The 21222-nt window shown below is 49.2% G+C and overlaps 1 protein-coding gene across 1 annotated transcript in view; it reads left to right on the top strand.

Annotated features, from left to right (window-relative positions):
• Positions 1–1362: 1362 nt before the first annotated feature.
• Positions 1363–21222, top strand: part of nlgn1 (neuroligin 1) — a 129420-nt gene continuing 109560 nt past the window's right edge. The window contains exons 1-2 of the mRNA XM_084675631.1: positions 1363–1991; positions 2692–2751. Coding sequence (XP_084531757.1) covers positions 1466–1991; positions 2692–2751 — 586 coding nt within the window. The 5' untranslated portion in view covers positions 1363–1465. The remainder of the gene's footprint in view (positions 1992–2691; positions 2752–21222) is intronic.

Raw genomic sequence — 21222 nt, 5'->3', positions numbered from 1 at the left:
AGCTAGGTTGAGGAGTATGCTCCTTAGATCATATTGAAGTAGTCAGCTGGTGTGACAACATGGAGTCTAGGCTCGTTGCCTTGTCTCGTGTCTCTGCAGCAGCCTAATGTTATTCGGCCAGAGAGTGTTTGTCTAATTAACGTCACTCTTCCCGTTGGGTAAACATGTTTAAAGCAGCCTTGTCGGCACTCACAGAACAGGACACACACACACACACACATATATGACTGTACAATCTCACAGAAAGACATTTACATTTTAATTAATTCTATTGATGCTGACGGATATTGTATTGCTGGCTCTAATACACATAACTGCCAGGTGACCTGACTGTGTGTGTGTGTGAGGTGTGTGTGAGGTGTGTGTGAGGTGTGACACCCCAGACTGTGTCTAGCTAAATGGGATTCTCTCAGCCAGTCATATCTGCCGCTTGCTCAGCCAACTGCAACGCTGCAGATGGCAGTTTGATGTCGACATCTGACGTGACTCTCTGTCCAACATAACAGAAAGAACACTTTTCTGCACAAGCGAATCCTGCAGTACCGAGTCCTGCAGTACCTGCCTGTGTGTGCCCTCAGCCCCTCATTCCCCATGAAGGGATTTACTTTCTGTATCCCCATCAACACCAAGTCAAATAATCAAAAAACGGATCATCAAAGTCGTAGATTACTATCTTTAAAAAAAACAATCCTTGCACCTCTTGGTTAACCAGCATCAACAAATAAAAAGTCTAGGTTCTCTTTTAGGGGTTGCTAATCCTCCATTTTGGTATCCGATTCAGTTGATTGACAATGTGGGACTAACAGCCGTTCACAGGCTCCTGATTCTCCTGTGTTCTCCTTGATTGGACCAGAGTCAGACTAATGGATGTTGTTGTTGTTGTTGTTTTCTGCAGGGGGTCGTCCTCCGTCTGTCCTGGTACTGAGGGCCTTGAGAGACCAGCGACCTCTCTCTCCCATCACCGTCCCTCGTCCACACCCAGCCTAGCGACGCCGCGCCTAGCAACGCCGCGTCGAGCAACGCCGTGCCTCTCCACGTCGCCATGGAACATCGGATCGTCGTCAGGACACAGCCTGAGGAGTAACGCGGGGCGAGTGCATATGATGTCATCGCCGTCGTCCGTGCCCCGGCTCGAGTGAACCCGATGGGGAGTCGATCCCAGCCACGCCCACACCCTCCCATCGCCGCCGCCGCTCATCCCGGACCGCCCCCCTCGCCGCCCGCTGGATCTAAGGAGGAGCCCCGCCGTTAGCGTGTTTAGCGCCTAGCCGGAGCACGCCAGCGTGCGTCTGCGCGCGTCCTTTTTTTAGGGGGGGGGGAAGATCGTGTGAGTGTGTGTGTGTGTGTGTGTGTGCGCGCGCGCGAGTGTGTGTGTGTGTGTGTGCGTGTGTGTCTCGAGCGTGCGCTGGTGTGGCGTAGGAGCAGGACCCGGGAGCTGCTTAGGAGGCCGAGGGGAGGAGTCAGGATGGCCCAGTGCGGGCCCGGGGGTCGGGGTGCGCGCGAGCCGTCCGCCTGGAGGAGGGCTACGGGGGTGCGGAGGGGTGGAGGTCTGCTTCGAGGGGGACCGGATGGCCTGCTGTGGGTCCTGTGGTCTCTCAGCCTGGCCCTGCAGCTCCTCCAGCCCTCCGCCGCCCAGAAACTGGACGAGTCCGACCCCGTGGTCACCACGGTGTACGGGAAGCTGCGCGGCGTCAAGAAGGAGCTCAACAACGAGATCCTGGGCCCCGTGGTCCAGTTCCTGGGCGTGCCGTACGCGGCCCCGCCCACCGGCGAGAGGCGCTTCCAGCCCCCCGAGCCGCCCGTCTCGTGGCCAGAGGTGCGCAACGCCACGCAGTTCGCCCCCGTGTGCCCCCAGACCATCGTGGAGGGCCGTCTGCCGGACGTGATGCTGCCCGTCTGGTTCACCAACAGCCTGGAGGTGGTGTCCTCCTACGTCCAGGACCAGAGCGAAGACTGCCTCTTCCTCAACATCTATGTCCCCACTGAGGATGGTGAGTTCCCCCCCCCCCCCCTCAGGGCTGTCAGGGAGTGCGAAACCATCTCCCCCCCTCTCTGTCCTGATAGATAGAGATGTACGACCATGTCCTGTCCCTGTCTATCTGTAGGATGGAGAGCATGACCTGTGCATGTTCTTGTGCATGCCACTGCTTTTACATGTGACGGTTACGCGTGGGTGGGCGTGTGTGTTTCGAGAGAACGGGAGTGTGTGTGTGTGTGTGTGTGTGTGACTGATCTTCATTCTACTCTTGCCACAGCATGTTCCTTCAGGTGAACCCCCCCCCCCCCTGCCCCCCCCCCCCAGACAGATTGCTAGGGGCTCATCACCTGTCCATTGTGTCCAGGCACAATGAATAGAACTCATCACGTTGAAGGCTGATGTAGATAAGGACCATTGACCGGTCTGTCTGTCTGACTGATCAACTGATTGATAAACACTGAAGTGAGGCAATGAAAGTATATGTGTGTGCGTGCGTGTATGTGCATGCATGGATGTGGGTGTATGCATAAACGTGTGTGTGTGTGTGTGTGTGTGTGTGTGTGTGTGAGTGTGTATGAGTGTGTGTGAGTGTGTGTGCCTCTCCAGTGTGTGTGTGTGACCCCCTCCCATCAGGCCAGACAGAGCTGTATGCATGCTCCTGATGTGTATGACGGAGCGCCATGTTATTCTTTAGTCTTCTATTCATTTCACAGTCAAGAGAATATCCAAGGAATGTGCCAGAAAACCCGGCAAGAAAATGTGTAGACAAGGAGGTATGTATGACCTGGAATATGTTTCACTGAGATCACGGCTATGAGGAAGTGGTTTGGCCTCCAGCTCAACACACCCCCTCCCCATGCCCCTCGGTGAGTAGCCTGTCTGATTGGCTGCCAGGGTTAATCTCGGATGCCTGTGATTTGGCTGTCAGGGCCATGTCGGACGCAGTGATTGGCTCCCAGGGCTGTTGGACGCTGTGATTGGCTGCCGGGGGCCGTGTTGGACGCAGTGATTGGCTGTCGGGGGGGGGGGGGGCGGGGTCGTAGGTGAGGGTGTGCGCTGTAATGGTTGGCCCGTGTGAGGGGTTTAACAGCGATGGTGGTGGCGTGGCAGGAGAGGCAGGTTGAACCCTCGTGGCCTAATCTCTATTAAAAGGGAGAGGATCGGTGTTCCATTGGCTTGCTCTGGCTGTATCGATCACAGCTTCATCAAGATAATGTCGTCGCTGAGCTCCCTCCCTCCCTCCATCCTGCTCTACACTCTCCATCTCTTTCGTTCCGTCGCTCTCTCTCTGGCTCTCTGGCTCTCTTTCTCACTCCCACTTCCATCCAATCTGTCTTAAACCCCCCCTCTCCATTGTCTATTGTCACTCCCTCTCTCCTACTTCATCTCTCTTCTCTCTCTCTCTCTCTCTCTCTCTCTCTCTCTCTCTCTCTCTCTCTCTCTCTCTCTCTCTCTCTCTCTCTCTCTCTCTCTCCCCCCCACCTCCTTGGCAGAGCAGTAGTGTATTATACCGAGGGCTTGTGGTGACAGTGTCCTTGATGTGGCCGGGGGTGTTAATGCAGCCATGCTGGCAACACACAGGAGGATCACTCATTAAACATCCCACACCTCCTTCTTCCTTCCTTCCCTCTATTCTTTCTTTGCCTCGATGAAACTCGCCATGTCACCACATCCCGTGCCCCCCCCCCCCCCCCCCCCCGCCCGCCCCCCCCCGCCTGTCTCCACCTGTTTTCCTCCCTCCCTCCCTCCCCGCCCTCTCCTTTTCTGTTCCCTCGCTCCTCTCTTCTCCCTCCTGCTTGTTCTTCATTCTTTCGGCTTCGCCCCAGTTTTGTAGTTGTTGAAGTGGGTACCTGTGGGAGGTTCTGGGCCACACACACATCCATTGCCCCCCCCCACCCCCCCGCTCCCCCTCCACACACGCAGGCAAGGCAAGAATAGATTTTTACAGCTCCACTAAGTTTTCAGACTCAGACCTATTTAGTTAACCTCCCTAGAGAGTGAGAGACTCTGCACAACAACAGATAAAGTTCTGTTGGCCTTCTGTCTTACTGACCTGGGGTACTGTGGGTCTTCTCTGGGTTCTGTCTGACTGACCGTGGTTCTATTTGACTGGCTACAGGGTCTGGTCTGCAAACACCCAGTCTATATAGCTGGGTGGGTACTCTAGATAGATATGTGGGTGGGTGTGCATAGACGTGTATTGTATTGGGCAGTTTTTGCAAGTTTACAGTATTATGAAAATGCTTTTAGTTTTGTCGTTGTGTGTGTGTGTGTGTTTACGGGACACAGGATTTTACACAACAAAACCTGAGTAAATTGACTCCCTCAGCAATTGGAAATACAATCACATGTACTTTGTGCTGAGTGCCTTCGATTGTTGCAGTTCCCTCAGGTGGGCTGAGAGGTTTGATATTCAACGTGCGGAGAGAGAGAAAATCAAGTGGTGAGTGGGGGAATTAGAGAGCTGAGAGAGAGCTGAGAGAGAGGTGAGAGAGAGCTGAGAGAGAGGCACCCTGCAGTGGGCAGAGAGAAAGGAAGAGAGAGAGTCAAGTAGAAAGAGAGGGAGGGACTCTGGGCCTCTATTCCAGGACAATGGTGTCATTATTCTCATTGTGTTGTGTGTTGAAGCCACATGCCCTTCGTTAGCTGCCAGGGAGGGTGCAGTAATAAGTACGCTAGTTGCTTGGAGCTGACTTTAATAGGTGAGGCATCAGTCTGCAATTTAGTTGCAATGGCCACCGTCTAACCGTCTAACCCTCTCTCTGTATCTCTGTATCTCTCTCTCTCTCTCTCTCTCACTCTCACTCTCACTCTCACTCTCACTCTCACTCTCACTCTCAATTGTGATTTCAATTGTGCCGAGACAACAATCTTAGAGAATGAGCCTAACCTTGCTTTGGAGCCTCAACTCTCCCCTTATCTTCCCCCTCCCTATAAAGTTTTCCTGCCTGAAAATGTTGAGTACACTGTACGGTATTTTAATTTACAGGAGAATAAGGGATGGCTGAACACAGTGCATTGTTGTAATGCTAAAAGCTTTTTCCCCAGAGATACAATAGCAATCCAAGGTGACTGTACTGATAGCTTCTTTTAAATATTCATGGGGACCGCATTACAATAAATAAATTAGTGTCTTATTTTTCCAAACGCTTTCTTAAAGGACATTGGAAGTGTCACCAACAGGCTACGCTACGCTCAAATTATACGCCGTTGCTTGCTATTGGAAGAGAAAACATTACCAATATGAAGTACAGCATAATATTGCCCTTTCTGTACTATTCATTTTTCATAAAATATCGTTGTTGCAGTGGGTGAAATTCATGGCAAGCTCTCATGCATATTTAAGACACGGCATTTGAAACAACATAGATATTGCTCTGAAAAGTAACAGCTTTTTTTTTTCTTCTACCAACCGTGGTTTCAATTTCAGAGCCTCAGACATTATTTATGGCACCTTTCCAAAATGTCCTTATACTATGTAATGCATGAGGCCATTTGCCTCAACGATGATTGAGAACAAGCAGTAAGCTAACACAAGGCAATAATAGACCAGTGAGAAGGGAGGGAAATGTTCTCCCACATTTCACTACTCGCAGCATTGAACAGCATTTTAGCTGTTCTTCTGAGGACTGAAAATGTAGCTGTGGTGTTAATAAACATTTGCATGTCACACACACACACACACACACATCCATGCGCACACACACACACACATGCACGTGTGCATACACACACACACACTCAGTCACTCATGAACACATTATCGACATAGAACCAAATAACCCCCATAACAGAGCATACACAGGAGAAAAAGACGCTCTCTAAAACACATTTAAAACAAACCAAGACTTGATTTCAGCTGTGGCCTGTCGAGTGTGGACATTTCCAGGCAGCTCTTTAAGGGAACAGAGGCCTGAAGGGGCCATGGTGCAGAACCGGAGAGTTTTGAAGAGAAAGAGAGAGGGGGGAAAGGAACAGAGACAGAATGAAAGCGAGGGAGAGAAGCAAAAGAGCAAGAGAAAGAAAGAGAGAAAAAGAAAGGGAGAGAAAAATAGAGGGAAGGAGAACGAGAGCAGCCATGGGTTGATATAATGTTCGGACCGGCTTGGAGGCTGACAGCGGTGATAAATTCTACGGAGCCGATTCACTGCAGTCCAGCAGCAGTTAAAGGGCCAGTCCGCTCTTTTAGTCCCACTGGCTGTCTCCTTCTATGACCCTGGATGTAACTACAGTTACACTCCGTGTAAAAACCTAGAGCATGTCATTCCCCTCTGGCCAAATCACAACGACATTCCCAAGGAACGGAACCAGAATCCCACGTTTTGTTAGAAACTGTAGATAAAGCTTCACTGAAAGTACTAATCTGCCGTTACAACTGTCTCTTTCTTGTGCTTCTCCCACCATTCTCCTGCTTACTATTTCATTTCTTTGTTTAAAAAAACCAAACATACAGAGAGGATTATTGAGGCCTGCTTCTTTTCTTTTTATTTTGTCTGTTGAAAGCTAATCCACAAAGACGCGATTAATGGATGCAATTAACTGCGACTGCGCAGCAAGTGTTCTGGAACTGGAAGTAAAATCTCGATTCATCCACTTAGAAAATTACGAACAGGATTACTTTTGCAATAATGTACATTTGGCTTGAGTATTGAGGGTTGATGAGATCATGTGATTTGATATGCTCATTTGATTTCTACATTAGTAAAAACGTACTTTAATTGCCCAAAATGCCAGTAAAGAAGTACAGTACCCACAATCTTGAAGCGGGATCCAATCAGATCAGTCGCCATTAAGATCTTAACGGCATTGCTCATCATGAGAGACCTCCCGCTACCAAGAATTGGGAACCTACTTATGTTCAGATCTGTAAAAAAAAAAAAAACTTTGGATTATCTGTAACAAGCATCATCATGAGCTGTTGATATCCCCTGTTTTGTTTGCATGCCAGGGGCAACTGCCATACATTTACATTTAGTCATTTAGCAGACGCTCTTATCCAGGGCGACTTACAGTAAGTACAGGGACATTACCCCGAGGCAAGTAGGGTGAAGTGCCTTGCCCAAGGACACAACTTCATTTGGACGGAAATTGAACCGGCAATCTTCTGATTAACAGCCTGACTCACTAACCGCTCAGCCACACACACACGCCACTCCTGGTTACTCTGTTTCATGTCCTCCTAGCTGTCTCTTCCTGTGTAAATGACCGAGTCTAGCCCTGTGAGACGCAGCCCCATCACCCAAATGCTAACAGCTATGGCAGCGATGCTAAAACCTGTGATGACATCAGCCTGTTAAAGGTTTACTGGAGGTAATTCCATCCCGTTTCTTTAAGGTGCGTTGTTGTGTAGGGAACTTCACAAGAAAAGTGACGTTGGGATTCTCTGGAGTGTCCCAAGCATGGCTGTGTGTGTGTGTGCGCGCGCGCATGTGTTTATGAAATCTGCCTCAGTTGTGCCATGAGCAAGCTGTGTGCGCATATTTGGCTCGATACCGTCCATTTAATCTAAGTAAGGATTCACATTACCATAACAAACCCAGAAACATCAAGCAGATTTTTACTCCCTGACTTCCGACCGCTTACCCATTCTTGTGATGATGCAGAGTTGAATTTTGGTTTTCGTCGACTGCCAAGTCACTTTAATTAGGGGTTTATGCTAAATTGGGTAGCGTCAGGGTGAGCTAGGCTGTGCGGCGTACGCTTGGACCACGTCCCAGCATCATGCACACTGCTGCATTCTCCCCATAAAGTAAGTGACAACTATTAAACATGGAGGGAAGCGGGGTGGGTGAGAGACAAAGAGCGAGATGGAAGGAGGTAGAGAGAGGAGTGGGAGAGGGAGGGATGGAGGGAGTGATGGAGGGAGAAGAAATGAGAGGGAGAGACAGAGAAACCGAGGGTCAGAGAGAAGTAGCGTGGAGAATCGGAGAGACAAGCTGTTGCAGATGGCAAGCGTACAGGACAGGGGATCGGTGTAAACGCCGGGATCACCTTGAGGTGACAGTGAGAGAGAGGGACATGACGGAACATGGCAGGACGTAGCTGGCCTCAGTATGTGCTCACTGCAGGCTCCACTCCCCCATACCTGCTCTCACGACACAACAACACGACTGCACACCAGACACATCAAAGTCAAAGTCAAATATCGTCGCATAAAAGGTCGAAACAAAAGTCACGAAAAACTCTTAATAAAGGTTTGACTGTCTGGTCATTGGACTAGTCTCGTTCCCAAGCCTCCTCTTCTCCACAATCCTCCCCTTATTTCTTCTCTGCTTGGTAGACAGAACCTCGGGGAGGGGATGGTGCCCTAACCGTGCCCCTGTGTCTCCAAACGGATTTCTCTGGCGTCCGTTTCCCATATCTAAACACAGCCAGAGGAAAGGTCGCGGCCTCCCTCTCGTTAGCGTAGAGACACTCATTTGTAATATTTATGTCCCCGCTAACAAATATGTGGAAATGACAGAGAGACTTATCGCTGAGATAAGGAGTAATAAGATGTAATTTGCCCCTGCCGTAGTCCGTAAATCATTTAGCGCTGGAGAGGCTGGCTCTGTTGCCCGGACCAAGGTGTTCCTGGCTGCAAGGTGTCATTAATAAATGTTTAAGCCCCACGTGCTTGTCCCGGAGACACAAATGGATTTTGCTGTTGGGATCTATGGGGATTTGTGACATTAAACACCTTCGTCCTCATTTATACCAACCTTGCTATTTATATGGGTACATGTGTGTTTGTGGTAAAGGAGGGCCTTTGATGCATTAGAGATGGGTCAATGCTTTCTGGACCAGGATTGGCTCCATGGCTCCCAGTGTCTTCTTCAGACTTTGTATTATTGGACTGTTTAGTAATTAGTTTTCCGCCCCCTCTGCAGAAGTGGGTCTAACTGGAATTTAAAGCCTCTGCCAGTCAAGTTCCCTTGCCCTCACATCCCCCCCTCACCCACACACACACACACACGCGCGCCTCAGCATGGCCAGATACAGCCAACCACAGCCAAATCGATGGGGTCTCATTGTGTGTGCTGTCAGCACTGCAGTAGCAATAGACACCTCAGTCTCCAATTAGGCGGCAGCCGTCAATAACTCATCACTCCCGTCATTAAGCATATTGGCAGACAGGAAATGAGCCGCACTCAGGGGTCCACCGCTCGGTCTTGTTGGTTCACTGACTCGTCACATCCTCCGCACGCCCCGGCCTCCTGCTCCTTTTCTTGGCCCATCACGTGTCGTTAAAGCCAGGGCCATTTCATTTCTGAGAGGAGGTAATGCGTTCACGGAGGTGGAAGTGTTACATGTATTCATTGGAGTGTGTGTGTGTATATGTGTGTGTGTGTGTGTGTGTGTGTGTGCGGGCCGGTGCTGTGTTGTCTGTGTCAGCTGGAGGTGGTTTGATGGGTAAACGCAGAGTTGATGGATCGTGGAGGGAGGAGGAGGGAGTGCATTAAGGGAGTGTCAGTAGACACACTGCAAGGTTGGGGAGTCAGCCTGAGGAACAGACAGACAGGCAGACAGGCAGACAGACAGACAGGCTGAGGGACAGGCAGACAGGCAGGCAGGCAGACAGGCTGAGGGACAGACAGACAGGCAGGCAGGCAGACAGGCTGAGGGACAGACAGACAGGCAGGCAGGCAGACAGGCAGACAGGCAGACAGGCAGGCAGGCAGGCAGCCAGACAGGCAGGCAGGCAGGCAGCCAGGCAGGCAGGCTGGCAGGCAGGCAGGCAGACAGGCAGACAGGCAAAGACCGAGGAACAGACAGACATCCAGGGAGGCAGCAAGCATAAGGACTCCTTGAATTTTAGGGGTCAGTAATGTAAACATACAGAAGGAGAAAAATAGAGAGAGACAAATAGAAGATAGAAGGAGAACTGTGTAAAGTTCCAGCTGCAGATGGAGGTAACTTGTGATTCCCAATTAGACGAAATGACAGCCACAATATGACATGTCATTCCAATACAATTTAAGCAGTCGCCTCAACACGGTACCAAATGCTTGATTCCTGCGTTGCTCTCTGAAGGGTTAGATCTCGGTATCTACAAGTTAGGATCTGCCCACACACAGAGTAGGAATACACTGCCTTGTCTCTTTCATGTCTTTGGTGTTTCACTGTGGCAGCTGCATCACACCAAGTTAGATAGACTGTGTCTCTACGCCAGAAGATCTAACACCCCAGGAAGTTAATACTAGACACCAATACTTCTATAAATCTGACTTTGTTTGTGTATCGAAAGAGAGGCCAAAGGAGAGGCTCATTAAAAAGAGATGGTAGAATGCGTCATAACGTGTAGAAGTTCATCTAAGAGAATAATTCATGATTCAGTGCATTATGCAACGCCACACATTGCTATTGCAAATGATTACATTACTCTCATGTGCAACTACATACGTTTACAGCATGTCCTCTTTCCCTGGACCCTAGTCTGTTCTATTTAGGTGTGGTGATTTGTCGTAATTTGGGGTCTGGTAGCTCCAGTCCATCCATAGCTGAGTCTCCTCCTCCTGCGTCTCTCAGGCCAGCGTGCTGTCGACACACTGGAGAGGAATAACCTTTACGCCTGCTGTGGTTCTGATGCACTCAACAGACCCGACGGAGTACTGTCTGGGTGGAGATGCTTATATGAGGCATGGCATACAGGTTCTCCCCCCATCCCCCCTCCCCTTCCCCACCACCTCTTCTCCCTTCCCTCTCCGCCCCGTCCCCCTCAAAACCACTCTACACTTCTTCGCTCGCATTCACAGCAGGGGATGGTGGAATTGAGGTTGAACAAGTGGCTGGTCAGTGGCTGGTTTCCTCCTACGTTGCAGTCTTCTGCCCGGTAACAAGACACGCCCCTAAGGTCTGTCAGACCGTGTGACAGGAAGCTCACGCCACATCAGAGATGACGAGACAAGAGCTAGACTGGGTAAATGGCGCCCACTCCTCCTCAACCCGGTAACCCACCCTCGGAATGAGAAGCGGGGACAAATGGACCCCACTGACGGCCCCATTGGCAGTGTGGTAGATTTGTGGATCAATATGTGCCATGCACATCGGGTTGAATACCTGACTGACCATACACACACACACTGATTTTTCAGGAGGTATTCCAGGTGGGTTTTATGAGTAGATAATATAAAACGCATTGCTACCCTCTAATAGCTTGTAGCATCCCAGCCCCTAAAACTATCACAGCTACTTATGGAGACACCTTAATAACCCGGGTCCTGGCATTTAGGGAAACTCGCATGGAAAGCTTTTCTTGGCTCGTATCGATAGATACAAGTATGGACGCACACACACACACACACACACACACACACACACCGCCAATCCCTTTCAAGTCCAAAAATCCAGCCTTTCCAATGCTGCATGCTCATCCTATGCATTTAAAGAGACCTGATTGTGCCATTATGTTTTCCTATTGGCTGGATTGAACAAGACAATCACCCCACCCAGTCAGCGACCCTGAGCTGACTGGACAAGTGTGACCGTCCTTTCAGATTGCCGCTCTCCTGGTCTTGCCTGTTTAAATGCCCTTCCTGTCCCAGGGTTAATTGTATTCCCAGTTCTTTGTTGGGGGTTGTGTCCGAGGAAGTTAGCCCGAGACCAACAAACCTCTCTGTCGTTCTGGTTTCAGGTTTATTTGCCAGTACGAGTACAAGGATGGACACATTGGAAATCTCGGTCTTGCTCCTCTCCACAGTTTCCTAGTGGTCCTATACGATGTTATAAAACACAGATTTTTTTTTAAATATAATCCTACTTGAGCTAATTTTGAACATAATGTAATTAATAACCTTACAAACTCAAAAGACCATATGAATTGCACACAGCAGCGTATGAGACAGACAGACCAGACCCTCCTGATCGAGGTTCTGGTGAGTACCAACCAAAGCTCACAATTAATATGCCAGACGACTTTAATGCTTCCACAGCCTTTTATGATCATATTTTGCAGCAAGGGAACAGTCTATATATAGTCCCTTGTGCCAGAGCAACTCACCCTTCCTAAATTCTAATTGCGTGTTCAGAAATGTTCTTTGTAAAAAGGACTCGCTATGTAACTGTTTCCTCAGCTGCCTGAAGTGATATCTTCCCACTTTACATTCAGGGTGTTTGATGAGCTCGCTGGGTTTAGCTCGTTCGTGACACCTGTCGCAGCACTCTCCGAGTCCTCATGATGGCTCAATAAAGAAGGGCGAAGAAAGGCACGTACACAGAGAGAAACAGAGGGACGTAGAGAAAACATCTCGTATACTGTTTACCAAACGTGTATCAAAGTGAATTTAGCACCTGGCTGACACTTTGGCATCCTGATTTCAAAAGGCATCGAAAAGATTGTCAGGCGGATAAAGAACAAGAGGCGAGGATCGGGGGGGGAAAAGAAGGTTGAACTGACATAACTCTTCAAGTCCTCCTATCTTCTGACGGCCCTCATAAGCTCCCAGAATTTACTGTTGCCCGCTGGTCGGCCTTGAAAACTTTCAATTGCTCGATGTGTACAGTACATTCTCCTTAGCAGAGTTCCCCCACCCCACCCAGGCCACCTGTAAGGCTATGCGGCGCTGTCTGCTCCCCACCCCCCAGTCATCCATCAGGCCCGCGTCTCCGGCCCTCGCTGAGGACAGTCTGTTTGGATCGTACTGCAACAGGCTCCGGGTCGCTCCGTCGAGGGCTAAACCACAGCCACGCCCTTTCCAGAACCTTCTGCCGTACTTCCCGAGGCTCTCTCTCTCTCTCTGTCTCTCTCTGTCTCTCTCTCTCTCTCTCTGTCTCTCTCTCTCTCCAATTTTCTCCCAGTCTCTGTTTCTCTACCTCTCTCTCTCTTTCCCTCTCCTCCCTTTGCCCTCCCAACTTTAATGGTGATTTGACAGACTTGATTGCGGACAGGCAGTGGCCTCAAAACGTTTAGACGAAATATGTTTTTGACACAATATTGGGAGGGCTGATAAATCATGTGTCTCTGCGTAATTATACCGAGCCAGGGGATCGGAGAGGAGGGGATGAAGGGAGGATGACAGAAGGAGTGATTAATGAGAGAGCAGACCTTTTGAAGGACAGGCTGCCAGCAGGAGAGATGGGAGGGTGTGGAGAGAGAGAGACAGAGAGAGAGAGAGAGAGAGAGATACTGAGACAGACAGAGAGAGAGGCGGCGAGTTACTCAGTTTTGGAGCCGATGGCTTTAGTTTAGTTGGTGTTTAATAGAGAACCGTGTTCAACACACATAGTGTAACTGTACTCACTTTTCTATCCGGTCACTTCATGACTAGACTAAAGGCATAAACTCAATATACTCAACCCCACGTGGACACACCAGGTACCCCCGCCAGATGTCGAATCTCTGTAGCAAACACCGCAGTGAGAACTTTCTCAGTCATGGAGGGGTGGAAGCTGCCCGGGGTGCTGTGTGTGTGGGGGGGAGGGGGGCAGGGCATGGTGGTGGTGGGGGGGGGGGGGGGGGGCATGTGACATGGGGAGCCTGGAAGCCTGATCTGGTAGATGGAAGTCTGGGGGCTTGGGGAAACGAAGTGATGCAAGGAGCCCATGTTTGGTATTTAAGGCTTGAGAGGAGAATAAAGGGAGATTGATGTTGTGATGGATACTGGTTGACTCCTGACCTTTTCCCTTCTGCGTCTCCGAGCTGTGAGCGCCGTCATCAGATGGCGGGTGGGAATTTGCAAAGCTATTACCTCAGTGTCTTTCTAAATCACACACCGTCAGCACAGAGACGGCTCCCATTATACCTGCCATTTACGGGCCAAATGATCTCTTATATTCCTGCTTCATCTTTAGCTGGTTTCATCCCTGCCCCACCTGAAGGGGGGGGGGGGGGGGGGCGAGGAGGAAAAGAGGGAAAGGAAGAAGTGGAGGATGTAGAAGGATGAGGAGGGAGAAGAGAAAAAGGAGGGATTAGACGATTAGCAGAAGGAGGAGGTGAAGTTGAGGAGGGAGTGAAGTAGAAATACATTTCCCATAATGCAGCCCAGGGCACGCTATTTCCCTTATCCATTTCAGATATTTCTCCGCGGCAGGCATTCCAGTTTAAATATCTGCTCTCTTTTTGGGGGGGGGGGTGAAGATTTTTTTTTACCTTGCTCTTCCTTTTGAGTGACAATTTATCAGTTGGTGGAGATTTCCACCCCTGAAGATTGATGTGTTCTCTGTGAAGAATAGTAAAAGCCTCTGTCGTTTTCTACCCAGCGAAGCTCCATCATATTGTTTGTGATCGGCGGGCGGAAATGACCGAGTCCTCAACAGCTGTGCATTCAGAGAAACTGTAATTGCGTGATGAAAGAAGCATAATTGAATTCAGTGATGTTGGAGGCCGCATTATTATAAACCCTGGTGCGCCCGCTCGTTCACGAGGAATTTCAAAAGGCCTTTCCCTAAAAATAAATCAAACAGAAGGAATATTAATTAAATTAGAAAGTCTGACTTTTATTTCTGAGGAGGATTGATCTCTTTCTTATGCTAATGGCGCGTGTTTTTGTTGGCGCGCTGGTGCTAATCTCTGTAAGCTCCTGCCCCGTTTGTATGCCCCATCTCACAACAGCACGCTGTCACCAAGGCCAGATTTGAGTGACATCACTGTACCCATGATGCCAGGTGTATAAAAAGAAACATGGAATTAATGAGCTCTGTAGTACTCGTATGCAACGAACTCCAGTCTGTCAGCAGTAATGAGATAGTTTGGCTGTCCACAGGTGGAAAATGGTTATGGCACGCCTTTAGCTTTACCCTCATCTTCTCTAGTGAGCTTAACCCCCCCCTCGCCAGGTAACAACTGATTAATTATCCTAAGTGCTGCATATGTAAGGTCACAACCGTCTATTTGACACCATGTCGTCAGTTCCTTGGATCTATCAAGTTCAGCGCCCGATGCGTCTCATTATAGGTTGTTGGCATTCTTCAGCGGCTGGTTGCCGTTGCTAGGTCCTAGTTGTTAGGTGCTCATCGCTAAGCCCCTGTCGCTAGGTTCAGACACTTTTTAATGACTTTGGAATATAAATGTGGCCTCAGGTAATTAGCCGATATCTGACGATTATCTCTCAGTCAAGAGTCAATTAGCAGGGTTTTTTGTTCAGGTGACAAAGGGATCCAGAGATAGGCAAGCAGCTGCTGACAGTTATTAATTACAACTGCTTGTCAGGGAGTGGCCTTCCCAGTCACCGGAAGTCGCCAGAGAGACCGGAGGAAAAGAAAAGCGTCTGACATCCCAGCCCCTCAGCCCCTGAACAATAGAACACTGCGAATGTTTGACACACCGCTCAGCGTGTCGACTCAACGTGCCACCCCCCCCCCCCCTCCCCTCCCCTCCTGTCTTCCCGCCTTTCCGCTACCGCCGATGCTATTCCTGGAGCCATTTGTTCCTTTCAGCGGCCTTATCTAACGGGCTCCCCCTCTGCAAGCCACGTCCTGCCACTCTCCCCGCCCGCCCGCCGTCCTAGGTGTGTGTGTAACGAGGATCTTCAAACCTCATTGCCCTTCATTACTGGTCGTCCTGCTGGGACTGCAGTCCTGTCGGAGGAATGTCAGCCTCAAAGACTTATCCGGCCGAGGGGCCTGAGGAAGACCAGCTCTGCATGTGGCGGGGAGGGCGGGAGGGGCATTACTTCCTGTTACTGGAGCGGCAGAGCAGACCAGTAGGCCTACTGAGAGACGTCCAATTAGCGGCGTGTGCAAGGACTCCCCCTTTTTTTTTTTTATTTTTTTTTTACATTTTGATTGGAGCCTTTTTTTTGGAGACCTGTTGAAATGATTTGGGGTTCTGCGGAATATTGTTACGTCGGGAGGTGTTATCGATTTAATTGACATTCTCGGCCGCGCGGCGAGACGAGGCTGTCGTCTCTGTAATGTTTGGATGCTGTCGGAATATTTCTGACACCTCTTCAAAGTATTGTTTTTGCGACTGTGTGACAGTGTCGTGCGATGAGGTGCCAGCACGCTGTCCAGGTGTTCGACACTGTCTCTGCCGTGCGAGCTGTTTAATTGGGATGTACTGCAGCTAGCCAGCTGTGTGCTTCTGCAGGTGCATTCTGTCGGGTGGAAAACATCTGAAGTCCCTAACTTTTGTTGGTCACCCCTGGAGAACATGTTTCTTACACCAAGGTGAAGAATATTGTTGGACTCCCACTTTCTGTGCAGTCATATGACAGCAGTCTACTGCCGGTGTTGTGTTTGTGTTGTTAGCAAGGTCAATGCGGGCTAGTACTAGTGTTGTATTGTTAGCAGGGTCACTGTAGGCTAGTACTGGTGTTTGTGTGTGCCTGTATGCTGGGAAAATGTTGTGTGTGTGTGTGTGTGTGTGTGTGCGACTGTAGAGAGCTGCCGGGAGCTTTTATTGGTGTTTGTCTGTTATTGATTAAGTGACAAAATGGAGAGCTCTTCTCTCTCACCTTCTTCTGGCCCTCTCTTATTGCTTTGTGACGCTCCCTGCAACACAAGTCTGACTGACAGTTTACAGTTTGTCATCCTCATCTACTCGTCTTCCCTTTGTCATCTTCGGTATTACCACACAGCCACCAGTATATCGTATGGAATGCTGACAGATGCAAATATGTGCATTTGTTAATAAATACAAATCCAGACAATGTTGTCAAGGCTGCTTGTCCTTGTCAGATAGCAGTGTAGTCAATTTCTGATGCTGTGGTTCTCCTAGATGTTGTTAGCATTGGGTATTGAGCTTTTAGAGGATATATAGGGGTCTGCGGTTTAAATGTGCAACCCGTTTTTATCACTCCCCTCTCATTAGTGAAGCCAGAGACTAATTGCTAATGGCACGACTCTATGATTTGCTCTGGGTTTTCTGTCTCTCTTTCTCTTCCTCTCATTTAGTTTCTCCTGCCTCCCCCGTCGTGCGTTCTCTCTTTTATTCCGAATGGAAGGACCTGCCTTTGTGAGGCGTAATTAGCTTTTATAGTGTTACTCAAACTAAGGCCTTTTCTCTGAGACTTCAGCCTTCGCCGTTTCATCAGCCTGTGCGCCGAGAGCAATTAGTCCCGACCAGGCCTCGTTCACCACGGCCTCCCCATTCTACTCGCTCCCTTCGTAAAATCATGAAATCACTCATTGATTACTCGTACTGTCACCTTTATTCGACACTTGCTCCAACCTGTGTGTGGACCCTGTACATTTTACCAGTGATCTGTTTGATTCTTGATGCATGGAATTAATTTTTCTTGTTTTTAACAGCTGTGCTGTGTAGTTTCTATATTGTACACTTACATGGCCGCTACTTTGGTCCCATGTCTGTCCAATGGGGAATAAGTTCCAGACCAAGCTCCTCTAACTTCACAGACCACAATGCAGTTGGTTTCATCCCCGTTGAGCTGCTGTCTTGCCCGTTAGCTAAGGCATCGATCGATTCTCCCGCTGAAGCAATTAGTCCGGAACCTGTTCTTTTTTCTCTCTCTCCTCTTTGCTGTAGCTGAACCTCACAGCAACCCCCCCCCCCCCCCCCCCCCCCCCAAAAAAAGAAATCTGCGGATAACGCAGTCAAAAGACATCAAATGGCCTCGTCTGTTCCTCCTTTGTAGAGGTGTAGTCTGTGTGCCTGGGGTCTCCCAGGACCTCTGAGTCTCTCCCTGTGGGGCCACAGCTCTAATGACACACCGGCCCCGGTTTCAGAGATGGAGGTCACCGCGCCGCGCCGTGTTGTGCCCCGACCGTGCCCTCAAGACCGCGTAAGTGGGCGGCTTAACAGCCGGTGTTTTCATCTCCGACCATGACTCTGTGTACCGAGGCACTGGCAGGTTTACCCGTTCCACATCAGAGCCCGTCTTTGATGTTCCTTGTGCACTCGCCATCGCGGCCTCGACCCCAAATTGGCCAGTCTGCTTGTTTAGAAAGCTTTCACTCGTCTGGTGGGCTTTTTAAGGAGTTTTTTTTTTTTATAAGGTTGGGAACAATGTAAGAATGTTGATGGACTAAAAGCTTTGATTCCCCCCCCAAACACACACACACACACACACACTCACACACATACACAATTGTCTTGTTCCAAGAAGTAAAAGGCAGTATCTGGAGTTGTGGGTGAGATTAGAAGGAATAAGGTGATTTTCCATCTTCGAGTTCTAGCAAATAATCCTATTTAGAAGATTTACGAAGGGAGGAGATGTGCCTGGAGAACCGCATGTAGCCTACGACGTCAAAGTAAACGACACAATTCTCCACTTCAAGTGTGTATTTCAGCCAGTCCCAGAGACTAGTTATCAGGAAAGAAGGTTGTACTGTCCATTGAAACTTCCTCTTGAGGTCATGGAAGTACATGTAATGCTTGTCCATTTTGCCTGGTTACAGCGTTTACTTTTGACATTTGGTTAGCAGCTGCTGGCTCGACTTTTCTTTATTTGATTACACTGTGGGCTTCTGTCAAAGTGCAAAGGAGCCCATTATGGGCTAATGACTATCATCAGGCTGGCTTTCATTTTCCTCAGTGCGAGAGAGGACGAGAGCCTGTGAGGATTTTGATGTCAATGCCGGGGTTCAGGGCCGTGTGGATGCGACGGGTTACAGAACGCTGCCTAAACCAAATTGATCGCGGGCCCTGAGCCGTTGCTGCCGAGATTGTCTCTCTTTGTCATCGTTTTTCACATGTCGCTCCCGCTAATTGACGTAATTAATTTGCTTATTGATGGACTCGCTTGCCCGATGGTTTTTAACTTTAGAAAAAAAAAGACCCGCAAACATTTTAGTCAGCTAATGAAGCAATCGCAGGAATGATTGTTTATACTTTGCAAGTAGTTTGTGTGAAACTAATGGCTTTTTCAGTGATAGTTAATTGATCCCAGTCAACCTGAATAAGCAGAGTTTTAATGAGAAACATCAGAGAGCAGGTTCTGCTCAAAACCTCTACAGTAAAGGAAAGTCACTGGAAGGATCAGTCAGTCAGCTGGAAACCGGCTTTCGAGATCAAACCAAAAACACACATCAATCCCATTTACATTTAGTTCTCTGCGCAAGAAAACACTTGAATTGCGTCTTCAGCCCACTTATGATCTCTCTGGTTGTATGAGATGTATTATTAGATCACGGTAAAAAAGGTGCTCCTTTAGGTACCCTTGTAAGTTTAAAACAGGACCCTTGTGCTCCTTTATACATTTATATATGTATTATTAACCTCAGCGAAGTTGAACTGAATGTGCTTCTATGGAGATCTTAGCTGTTGAGTCAGCTGGAGCTTTGTTTAGTGTATGAATACTAAGAATAGGCTTGATTTAGCTCACCTTGCAAGCAGTGGCTGCACTTGCAGGGGGCATCCATAAGCCTGGAAAGGTGATTTGAGCACACAATGCACACTTCCACCCAGGGCTGTTGCTAAAAGGTTCTCGCCTTGGTAACCAGCTCACCTCACAGCGCACACCTTTAAAACAGAACACATCAGAGAAGGACGATAACACGCCTCAGCGATGGCCCCGCGTCCGCCAACGCCACAGCTACAAAGAGCCTGGCCTTCTGTCCTCCACTGACAGATGTCTGGATAGCGGAGGGCTGGGCCAGGCTGGGGAGCTGACATCAGCAGACTACAGAGGGTAGGGGGGGGCAGTGTGTGTGGGGGGGGGGCTGGCTGGCTAACTAACAAGCATGTTGATCTGCTAGTTCACGCTTAAGAACCATGTCGTGGCCCAGAGTCTCCTCCTCTCTCCACACAGCCCTAAGATATGGATCTGTGGGGCGGGGTGGTGGGGGGTAAGGGGTGGGGGGGATGCAGGAGAACAAAAGACCCTCCCTTGCCTCCGTCCCTCTCTCTCTCTCTCTCTCTCTCTCTCTCTCTCTCTCTCTCTCTCTCTCTCTCTCTCTCTCTCTCTCTCTCTCTCTCTCTCTCTCTCTCTCTCTCTCTCTCTCTCTCTCTCTCTCTCTCTCTCTCTCTCTCTCTCTCTCTCTCTCTCTCTCTCTCTCTCTCTCTCTCTCTCTCTCTCTCTCTCTCTCTCTCTCTCTCTCTCTCTCTCTCTCTCTCTCTCTCTCTCTCTCTCTCTCTCTCTGGTTTTCTGCAGATGTTGCACATTCCCTTCATCTGGCTGGTTTGTGTGAGAGGAACATGAAAGGGCAGACACACCCCATTAGCGTAACCTCTGTAGGAACAGACGTGGGACGGGGCGAGGCTGACCTCCATCTTGTTCCGCTGCACCCGTCCAGGATGAACAACTGCCCCCCACGTAGCACCCACAAGGAAGTCCTCCGCCCATGATAAAGACTTCTTAAAGACATCTTATTGGCTGACTGCCGTGGCACGGCAGGGCCAAATAGATAGATTAATAGATTCTGATCAAACGGAAGATGAATATAAGTGTGTGTGTGTGTTTTAGATCCAGCAGAGTGAATGGACAATGGGTGACCTGTTTTACAAGGTTCTTCCCTGTTCCTTCTTAATTAAAAAATAAATAAAGTGTGTGTCCATGCATGTGCGTGACTGTCACAGCAAAGACGCTGACATTCCCATGCACGACACGTCCCGGGGCTATCGACACGGCGATTCACCCTCCACTCGGTTGCCGTGACGACTGAGATGGTGTGTGTGTGTGTGCGTGTTCATACTAGGAGCCTTGTTATTGAGGTGCCCCTAAATGCACCGCCCACACACACACACACACACACAAACACACACTTACACCCTTCTCCTCACACACACCCCCCCCCTCCCCACCCACACACACACACACACACACACACACACACACTCTACCCCCCCCTCCACCCTCACACAAAATCGCTTTACCCATGATTGACTTCAGCAGACAGAAGTCTATACGGCACGTTCTTGAAGACGTTCTCCCAAAGAAGGACTGATTATAGATTTGGCTCTCAGAACTGGACTGTCAGTAAAACCGGGGAGCCGAGATATTTACCCCCAGGTTCCATCCCTTGCATTTAACTGTGCAAGGCACTATTGTCTTGTGGTTTGTTGCTGAAATTGCATTTAATTGATTATAATTTCAGCATAATTTGTTTTTATCAGAGACTTCCAATTTTGGTGGCAGAATGGCAATTTGAAAGCTGAATAACATTAGGCACTTACTTAGAATGCTTAATAGTCTGGATGAAGCCTTAATATAGTTCTTATTAAACTTTGAATTACTAGCTGGAAAGGCTTGGGCTGTATTGTAATTGGAGGCGCCTTGGAGGAGCCCGCAGTGAGGGCCAGAGACGGAAAAGAGGCAGAATAGAGTCGGAGGGAGATTACGGTTTTAATAGGAATCTCAACCTCATTCTGAGCTGATGTCTCTTGTCTTTGGTCTGGCTGTGCAGAGGATTGCATTCATCAAGAGTTG

Source organism: Hypomesus nipponensis, chromosome 16 (assembly GCF_054491055.1).
Source record: "Hypomesus nipponensis isolate SF chromosome 16, ASM5449105v1, whole genome shotgun sequence".
NCBI lineage: Eukaryota > Metazoa > Chordata > Actinopteri > Osmeriformes > Osmeridae > Hypomesus > Hypomesus nipponensis.
Note: the sequence above shows the minus strand (reverse complement) of the source record. Positions and strands in the feature narration are given on the sequence as shown.